This window comes from Musca vetustissima, unplaced genomic scaffold (genome assembly GCF_032173495.1).
Source record: "Musca vetustissima isolate MV318-11 ecotype Yass unplaced genomic scaffold, APGP_CSIRO_Mvet_v1 utg36418, whole genome shotgun sequence".
Taxonomy (NCBI): domain Eukaryota; kingdom Metazoa; phylum Arthropoda; class Insecta; order Diptera; family Muscidae; genus Musca; species Musca vetustissima.
This window is the reverse complement of record NW_026876644.1, coordinates 3,250-13,050: the sequence shown is the minus strand read 5'-3', so window position 1 is coordinate 13,050 and position 9,801 is coordinate 3,250. Positions and strand designations below refer to the sequence as shown.

Sequence of the window (9,801 nt, the reverse complement as noted above, 5' to 3'; positions counted from 1 at the left end):
TGTTTTTAAACACAACTTTTCGTTTTTATTCAGTTTTGGCATTATGTTTACTTGTTGTTTAGAACATTTTAAAATAAAAAATCATTAGAACTTATCTTAATAATTCTTTGCATATTTTTAGACTGTTCTAAAAGTAAAACATAGTAAGACACATTATGACCAATTTTTATAACGGTTGGAATATTTGCTCCGAATTCGTTTGGTCCGAGCTGAGACAAACCTCGAACCTTGATTCTGCTAATTTTGAAACGAATAATGTTCGAATAACGGAAATGAAATTCCGTAACAACATTGCTGCTGCTAGATGCAACCCAATATCTCAGTCGAATAAGTTAATGTATGAGATTAGCTTTGATCGTCTAACTCTAGAGATCCCAGTGTCAGGGAAATTACGCTGGTGTAAGTTTTAATTGTTAGAGCATCTGTAGTGCAATATTGGAGAAGGCACGTATCAACAACTCGAGAGTGTTAAGTCGCTCTCGAACTAAGGAATCGGGAGTATTCAGGGATTTACATTATAAGAAGAGTGCACGAGCTACAAAGTCTCATATTGTTTTGTAAATTCATTTGCACTTCTGCTGTGCATATCAACATTGTTTATGTAGATAGTGTTTATTGAGAACAAAAATTAATTGTTTTCTATTTGTTGTAAATTTTTGGATAAAAATAAAAAATTGTACTTACATTAAATATTGTCTCCTTTATAAAAAGTTTTATTTATTTGTACGTTCCTTGAACTTATCTAAATGATGTTTTGCAATTTTGTATGGTAATGTATTTGGACGTACCAAATTTAAATTTAAAGCTGTATTATATTCTTTAAGCAAAGATTCTTCCTCTTCGCAGGGTTCCAAATAGGCTGTTAAGCCACCAATGAGCTAAAATGAAATTTGGACTATTTTTTAAGATTCAAAGAAATGTGCATTGAATAACTTACCAGCTCCTCCTTGCAATCGAGAAACCTTAAAGCTGATACATGATCCGACCATACACGACGACGCCATTTATTATCATATTTTTGTGCTAATGGGACCATTACCAATGAGCTAAACAATTCATCACCATAACTGGCAGCTTGAAAGTGATCCAAAAACAGTACATACAGATTTTCAAATTTACATTTTCCTAAAAGAATATTTGTAAATAAAGTATGTTTATGAGGTAAAATTGTTGTATATTAACCTTGATATTCTGTGTCGAATTGAAATTCCACATTTTCACATTGCTTATAGAATTTCATTAAATGTTGTCGTAACAATTGATTGACTTCCTTGTCGAGGAATTGAGAATCTGGCCCCATAAAGGCTATCATCAGATACATTAATTTCTCGGTGGGCGAAACTATTTGTATATGTTCATTACACTCTTCCAGTTGGGTAACGAAATTGAGGGTCATCTGTAGAATTTCACGTTCTGGAAAATTTGAAACAGATTCAAATGAGAATATGCATATTTCTATATTTGGAATAATTCAAAAGTATTACCTGAAAAATCTGCTGTCGTTTCCTTCTTTACATTTTCCACATAATGTTGTAGAATTATTTTCAATTGGAAATATGGCCAATCAGTTGGCAGTATTGGCACCTGACTATATGGCAAAAACAAGGTGAGTTCACTGGGAGGCTATGACGGCAAAGAAACTAATTTCAATATATATTTATTAAAAAACTAAAAACATTCATACTTACCACCACAATATAACGGGTATAGACCAATTCCAAACATTTTGTACGCCATTTTGTTAAAGTTTCCAACTCCACAGAGATATATTTGGGATTAAATATAACTCGTTCAAAAAGTTCTTCAACTTCGGGTATATGTTCGGCCGTTAAACAACACAGATAATTGTAGACAATTTGTAACATTTCTGCCGGTTTGAAATACTCATTGAAACCCTCAAAGCATAACAATTTAAACAGCAGTTTTATTTCCATTTTTGCAAAGAAATTTGTTGCCAAATAAGTATTGCATTTGGTGCTTAGCGCACGCAATAGTTCCACCATTGGTTCTAAAAGTTTTGGTTCAAACATTATATTGAATATTTGTTTTTCGCCTCTTTCCATTAGTAATTCCATTAGACGCCATATTGCGGTTATTAGATATATTGGATATGTTTGGGTTATGACCAATTGTGGTCCATAGGAATTCATTATTACCGATCCGACATTCGGTAGGGGATTGTGAACGTTACGTCGATCTACCGATTTGCGTAGAATAATGGAAGATGAACTAAAGAGAAATAATGAAAAAACAAAACAAAATTTATAAACCTTTAATAATATCCACAGAATACTCTAAAGGTGTATTTGATGTAATCCAGACAAGTTTTTATCTATAAAATTTGAGGTTTGAAGTTATTTTTTCAACAAAAAATACAAAATTGTCTAAAATGTCACTCTTTACTGGGCCTTGACAATTTTTGGGTTTAAAAAATACACATTTTGCTGAAACATAAAAATGTATACTTAAGAACTCCACACTTTACTAAAACTTGAAATTTTCAATTTCTTTTTCATTAACGAGAACCTTTTCTCACTTGACTAGGCCTTTAAAAAGTAGTTTTTTTACTAGATTTTTTTCTTTAAAAAATCCACACTTTAATAGACCTTGCAAGGATATTATGTTAAAAATCGAAGCTCTACTAGACTTAGAAATAATTTTCTTAAGAAAACAAATCTACGTTCTACGTTGAATTTTTTACTAGGCGTAAAAAATGTCAAGGTAGTGAGATCGCGGGTTAAAACCACAAGTAAGCTAAAGCTGTAATGTATAGTCGTACAATAAAGTGTCAATAAAGCAACGATCTGTGCAAGGATTCATGTTTTTTTTTTTTTTTTTTGATTCCGGGTATTGGGGAATAACACATCGTCTACACGTGGTTAAGCAAAACCCAAAAACGTTTCCATATGATTAATAATCCAAGACTTATTTATTGAAAATTCACTATCCCAGTCATTGAAAAAATTACAAAAAAATCCTCTTTGGCTTTTATAAAATAAATGATTTATTAAAGGTTTTCTGTTTGCAGAAGATCCTTGGCAGGACTTTTTAGCATATTAGACTCCTATGAGATATTATATATGTAAGTAATATGCTATTAAAAAAATCTTTTACATGTCAAAAGTCTTCTATCTATATAAAATTATGTACATAGATAACCCTTTGTTAATTATCTTCACATAAAAGGTATTCTATAATTATTCTTCCATAGTGTGAAGACCGTTTAAAGGCCTTTTAAAAGAAAATCGACATCAAATCTTATTGAATAAAACACACTCCCACTTACCTTATTATATTAATAAATTTGATGAAGTTCTCCGATTTTATAAAATCACACAAATATTTATTAATGAAATTTTGAAAACGTGCCGTATCCGTATTGCGTATATACCATGTAACGGCATTAAGGCACGAGCTCAGCAAGGTGGCTTGGGAAAACTTAAAAAACAAAAACAAATCGGAATGTAAATTAAAAGGAATCAATTTCCAAAAAATTGACATATTAATTGCACCAATACGGATTTTAATTAAAGAGCGAACTTACCTCTTTCACACCATAGCGATTCGCCTTATGGAACCAATTGCAGCAACAATCATGCAATATATCTCCCAGCAATGCTGTCACTTCGGAACCAACTGGACTATTAATACTGGCGATGGTTGTCATCAATGCTGCTGCGTGTTGGCGTATCAAAAATGGTCCGCCCTCTTCGTAGGTTACATGATTGTAATGCCAATCGAGCATGTAACGAAAGGCGGTTACAAATTTTCTTGGGAAAAAATAAAAAAAAAAACATAAAACAATATAAAAATTTTTATACATATACAGTTATTTATTATTTAATATAGTCTACACGGAAATGTGCTAAATCATGTTAGATGTTGTTTAAACACAATATATAAAGGTCATGAAATAAAAATTTAAGTTATTGTCTGTTGAGGTGTATAAATAAAGTTTAAAACGGAATTAACGAAATACAATAAAAAAATATTTAATATGAAATTATTTATATTTCTTTTCATCGTTTTTATAATGATAGTTAATATCATTCAAAGTAATGCTGTAAGTGTTAATTTTGAAATAAGTGTATCAGTGAATATTAAGCACACACAGGAGAGGAGGAGAGATGGATATATCTGAGATTAATACAAAAACAATAAATTATTGTTGCATACAAAAATAGAAAACGAGCAAAAAGGAAAAACTGATTTCCAAATCAATCCTGAAATATAATAAGACAAATTGTGTGTGTGACCATAACAGAAGTGATCTTCAAATATTTTGAAAGAACACGGTTCTAAAACCTCTTGCAGATACCCCTTGGATCGGAAATAAAGCAAGACACTGATTAGGAATATCCTTCCTCAACGACACACAGAGAACATATCTTCAAATAAAACACTCCGAAATTCGACGGAATGTGACTAAATGAGTTCATATTTTCCAACAATCAAATATGTCTTCGGAGAAAATTTCGCAGGTGATTTCCTAACAATGGTCACGCTGGTATCCTCAACATAATGCCAGGTTGTGATTTCTTGAGAAGAAATAGTCACATTAGTGACTATATTCCTTCTCACAGAGACCTTAATGAAAGAAGTAGTAGACTTTCCTAGTAGGGAATCCTGGACTAGTGACTCCTTACCTCTGCCAGGTCTGCCATTTTTTACAGACGGACAAAGATGGAGGAAGGCACTGGTGCTGGCGTTTACTGTAGGGAATTAGAAATATACAACTCATATAAACTTAACAATCTTTGTAGCGTTTTTCAAACAGAAATCCTTGCAATAACGAAAGCGGCCGAGATAGTAAAAACACTTACTGCCGACAATACGGGACCGGTAACTATATACATATATATAGTCCGTTCTGAGTGATGCACGACAGACAGTTAACTTATATACATACATAGTGACATTGAAGGGAACGAGAATGCCGTAGATATGAAATCGATAATCTAGCCTTTTTCTCTAAAATGTACCCCAACCAGATCCTAGGTTTTGTCAAAAATCTGACATGGCTAAAATAACCATCTCTAGGCTCTCCTACTATCTCCTTCTTGCTCTTCCACTCTCTCTTCTCTTCCCGTTCTCTTTTCAGATATAAAGGATGATCACAATGGACAATAGTCTCCGAGTTGATTATTGTTACTAACAACCGTACATCCCTAACCTTTTTGGTAACCTCTGTCCAATCGGATTATAACGTTTTTACTTGTTGTAGAACAATTCAACCTTAATATACATCAGTTTCGGTGATCATATCTTAATTTTACGAAATTTCTTTGATATCTGAGAACGAGAGATAATGTCCGGTTTCTCGATTTGGAGAGTACGGAGGATGCGAAAGCAATTGGAAAACCAGACAGGTCAATAGAAATTTCACGGGATTTAACTCTGCTGAAAATTTAGGACCAGTGTTCGAAAATTCGCCACTTATATCAATTAAATTTTCATCTTTCAAAAATCAACATATTTTTCTATTAATTATTTGATTGATTTTTTTACTTGCAGTTTGATGTTCCTGAACCTTTTAGAAAGCAAGCCAAAAGAGTGCATCAGCTATGTCAAAATCAAACCCATACACCCGATGGTTGGTAGAGTATTTTTTTTCTATTGGTATTGTTATATATTCGTGATATCATTTATAAAAAAATAATAATTTTTTTTCAGATGTCATAAGATCGAGCTTCAGTGGCATATTGCCAAATGATGATAATTTTGCGTGTTATATACATTGTATATTCGATATGGTTGGAATTGTGAGTATTAGTTTACAAAATTAAAAACAAATACAAATATGATCGTGCCCTTTGGTTTTCATTTCTCGGCACAGATCAGCGAAAATAATGTAATGCGTTTGAATGTCTTATTACAAATATTACCGGATGAATTGCATCCAATGATTAATAATTTAATAGAATCATGTGGCACGAAAGGTAAGGAATTATTATTTTACAAATAAGCAATTAGCAGAAGCATGTAATTATAAATGTTTTCATTTTCGTTTTTTTTAGATGGCGATGACAAATGTAAAATTGCCTTTAATACACTGAAATGTTATGTGGATGTTAATCCCATAATATTGAGTGATAAGTTAAGTTTTATTTTGGATTAAAGAAGACGAACAAGAATAAGGAAATATTTTTGACTACTTACCTGTGTAATGTATTATTTTCCATACGCAAAAGTAGTAAACATCTTAAACAACGTAGTGACTCAATTTGAACTTTTATAAGATTACCCTGTAGAAAATAAATAAAATAAAACAGAATAAAATGAAATATATTGTGTGATTGTTTTTTAATGTGTATAATATAATTTACCTTTTTATCTTCACGATTGAATAAATAATTTTCCAAAATATCAATTAATTTAAATTTGATCAGTTTCACAGCAATACTTAAGTTGCAAGAGATTAAAATTCTCATTAGTTTCAGGCATAAATATTGGGGATAATTGTAGAATGGTGGTGTCTGGAGGCAGGTATCTATTTAAATAATATAAAATAAATGTATAATATAAATTTATAGAAGTATATATAAATTTAAACGGATATATGAATATGGCGAAATCGGCATAGAAGTTTGATGAGATCTCCGGCAAATATTTATAGTTATTGCTTGACAAATTGAATATATGATGGAGATTATAAATACAAAAAAATATCTTTTTAATTCTTTAACATACCGACTTTCTCCAAACCCGGTAAAAAGTTATCGAATAGGCAATGCATTAAATCATCATTATTGACAATTTGTAAGGCCACTTCTTTGCCCGATCTTGCCAGGCGTATAAGCAATTTCAAACACGATGATACGGTGCCATTTTCCGGTTTTACAACATTCAAAATAAAACTGTAAACGAAACACACAAATATTTATCAAATTCTTAAAAGACAAACAATATCTGTGAACTTACTAAATCCTTTGTAAAATATTTGTACGCAATAGACAATCTATTAAATCAGTCTCTGCTAATTGAAAGTCGCTCATAGATGTTTTACTTTCCTCTTCATTTTCCTCGACGTTGGCATTGACTGTATGCGCCGAGCCTTTGAATGACATTTGCAGTTGTTGCATTTGTTTTTGTAAATGTTCAATTGTTTTCATTTCATCATCTTCGGTGTTTGTTTCCAACTGCAAAACTTGTAAACATGGTTGCCATTGGCAGCCTGGATTTTCATATGAGAAATCTAAAAGAGTCTAAAGAGAAATTTTTTTACCTCAAAATATAAAATCAATAAAAAAACATAACATCTTACCTCATCCGTTTCATTGTAAAACAGATATGCCAATGCCTTACCCACAATTTCCAGCATTGCAGGTGTATTGTCATCAAAACCAAATCTTAGTAGGAAAAATATTTTGCTTATTGGCAAATCTAAAACTTGATCATAGAAGCCTTGTTGATAGATACTCAAAATGCCTGCAATGGCACTAAACGCCGTCACCCTTTGCTGCATTACATTGGATCTAGCCAATCTAAATAATTCCTGTAGAGTATAACCCGGTCTGTGTGGTTCATCACCGTGCATATATAATTCCCGATCATCTTTTTCAACATTTCCTTTATCAGTTTGTGTTATTTCATCCATGGTATATGGTAGCAAGACGCCCTTCCAATCAAATCGTGCTTCAAATTTTTGTCCCGGTTTAAGTTTGGCCGATTGCAACGGTATATCACGCATCCATTCTAATTTATCTTTTTCCACAACATCGAAATGTATCCACTCTTCAGCAGCAGAACGTTGTAGTATTTCAACAGCTGGATTTGTGGGTGGCAATGTATCATCGACTATCGGCTTTTCATGGGGTGATGCAGCTGTTGGCGATACTTTTTGTGTTGCTGAATCCGATGCAGGTGATTTTTGAGCTGGATACGTGGACTTTAATTGTTGTGCCTTTTCCTGACGTTTCTTAGCAAGTAGAGCCACAATTGCAGGATCTGAAAACAAACAAATTATTAAATTCTAATAGACCATCGTATTATTTGTTACTCAGGGGAAGACTTTATTATTATATTAATAAACCGAAGGACATAGGTACATTCCACTAGCTGATTGTAAATATATTTTTTACAATTTTTTTATTATGGTTAGGCGGGAGGGCTACAGACAGAATATAAGACTTTGTCACATGGACATTTATATTACCGAGTTTTGGCTAGTCTTTGAATTTGCATCATGTCATGGTACACATATTTTTTTCGACGTTATCTTAAAATTCATATTTAAATAGGCAGTCAGTAAAATTTTTAGAAAACGAATAGCTTACATCTATGCTATTCTAAATTATCTCATAAAACCTATTTTATTTTTCATGTAACCATCTTACCTATTGACTCCATCAATTTCTTCCGTTCAGCCAATATCTCTTCCTCTTTCATTTTGCACAGCAAATTTAGATTTTCATTATGGACTTCATTGGCTGTCTTTGAATCCTCAACAATTACACTTGCCTGGCCATATAATTTACTTAAATCATTACGTTTTTCCTTGACAACAGGTTCATCCACTTCCATGGGTTCGGATTTTACACAACTTCCGCCCTTTTTATTACCCAAAGCTGCTTGAGCGAAAATACTTTTACCCTTTTTCTCAGAGTTAGAAGCAAAATTCCCCAATGATATTTTTTGAATTTTGGGAAAGGCTGCCGTCTCCACTTCATTCGAATAATTTACAATTTTGGGCGACTCGAATGATTTTTCCACAATATCACCCATTACAATATCGGTTATGGTCTTGGATGTCTCTGTATCGGCACTGTCACCAACAATTTTTTGATGGATTTCCTGTAAAATAATCTTTGCAGTGTTTTGCGAGGCTAGAGGAACAGAGACATCAGTGGAATCATTGGATTGAGGATGAGGTTTTATCTGTGTTTGCTGACGTGCCTTGGCGAACAAAGATTGTTTGGGAGCTGTAGGGAATATCAGAATGATTTGAATTTTAATGATTTCCACAATTTCACCAGTTCGCAAACTCACGTTTGTCAATCTTCACAATTTGAGCTGCCGGCTGAAGCTGAGGATTTTTCGCTTTTTGGGCCAAGAACTCCTCTTGCATACGGAGAATGTCCTCCTCGGTTTCTCCAGGTTTGGGTCGTTTAATCATGTTAATGTTTTATTTTTGTCTTACTGTAAATATAAACAAATTCAGTGGACAGCTATTTAAACTTGACTTTGCTGTGCGAATCTTTTTGCGATGTGTCCGAATTGAACTGCACGAATTAAAAAACGTTCCCCATGGTACGAATAGGTCGACGAATGTGAGAATGGCAGAAAAACAAAATATGCTGCTGCCGGCCAAAAAAAAAAGTGAGCCGGATACAGTAAGCTCAGTACAGCGGTTGAGAAATTCATGCGTTGCCATCTGGTCTGAAATTTAGGCCTGGCAAATACAACCCTGTCGAGTGTAGGGATCAAGAGGTAAGATAAAGGAAAAATGATAAATGTCGGAAAATGCGCGAGAATCTCAGAAAAGTGGGAAAATGGCATCTGGCTGCGGGGGTATAAAAGGCATAACGGGGGGGAAAATTCGATCAAATTTATTTGGTGTTTGGTCGAGAGACTATAATTTATAACAAATTTTCAAAACAAAAAAAAAAAACAAAAATCCCCAAGATAAACAAGAAATCCCCAAAATTTATTAAGACTTGTGTTTGTTTTTTATTGTTGAGTGCCTTATGCCTGCGAGCGAACAAAATAAAGTAAGTAGTGTAATTCGGTAATATTTTATGTGTTTTAATGTTGGTGTTTTGTATAGATCTCGCCAACATCCTCATCAACTAAAAAGGCAAG

The 9,801-nt window shown here is 33.0% G+C and overlaps 1 protein-coding gene across 1 annotated transcript; it reads right to left on the bottom strand.

Moving 5' to 3' along the window:
- Window positions 1-680: 680 nt before the first annotated feature.
- Window positions 681-9,115, bottom strand: LOC133321200 (RNA polymerase II-associated protein 1). The gene is made up of 14 exons (XM_061530288.1): window positions 8,989-9,115; window positions 8,337-8,921; window positions 7,265-7,947; window positions 6,922-7,205; window positions 6,691-6,857; window positions 6,327-6,490; window positions 6,160-6,245; window positions 3,545-3,770; window positions 3,287-3,438; window positions 1,689-2,229; window positions 1,485-1,623; window positions 1,183-1,413; window positions 938-1,125; window positions 681-878 (listed from the first exon to the last, which is right to left on the bottom strand). The coding sequence occupies exons 1-14, from the start codon at window positions 9,113-9,115 to the stop codon at window positions 714-716; spliced, it is 3,738 nt and encodes a 1,245-aa protein (XP_061386272.1). The 3' UTR covers window positions 681-713.
- Window positions 9,116-9,801: the final 686 nt, after the last annotated feature.

Coding starts and splice junctions, on each gene's coding strand:
- LOC133321200 (XM_061530288.1), bottom strand. CDS start 9,115: ATGATTAAACGACCCAAACCTGGAGAAACCGAGGAGGACATTCTCCGT. Junction 6,858..6,921: donor AATATTTTACAAAGGATTTA/GTAAGTTCACAG, acceptor TTTCGTTTACAG/TTTTATTTTGAATGTTGTAA. Junction 2,230..3,286: donor AAATTTATTAATATAATAAG/GTAAGTGGGAGT, acceptor ATTTCTCTTTAG/TTCATCTTCCATTATTCTAC.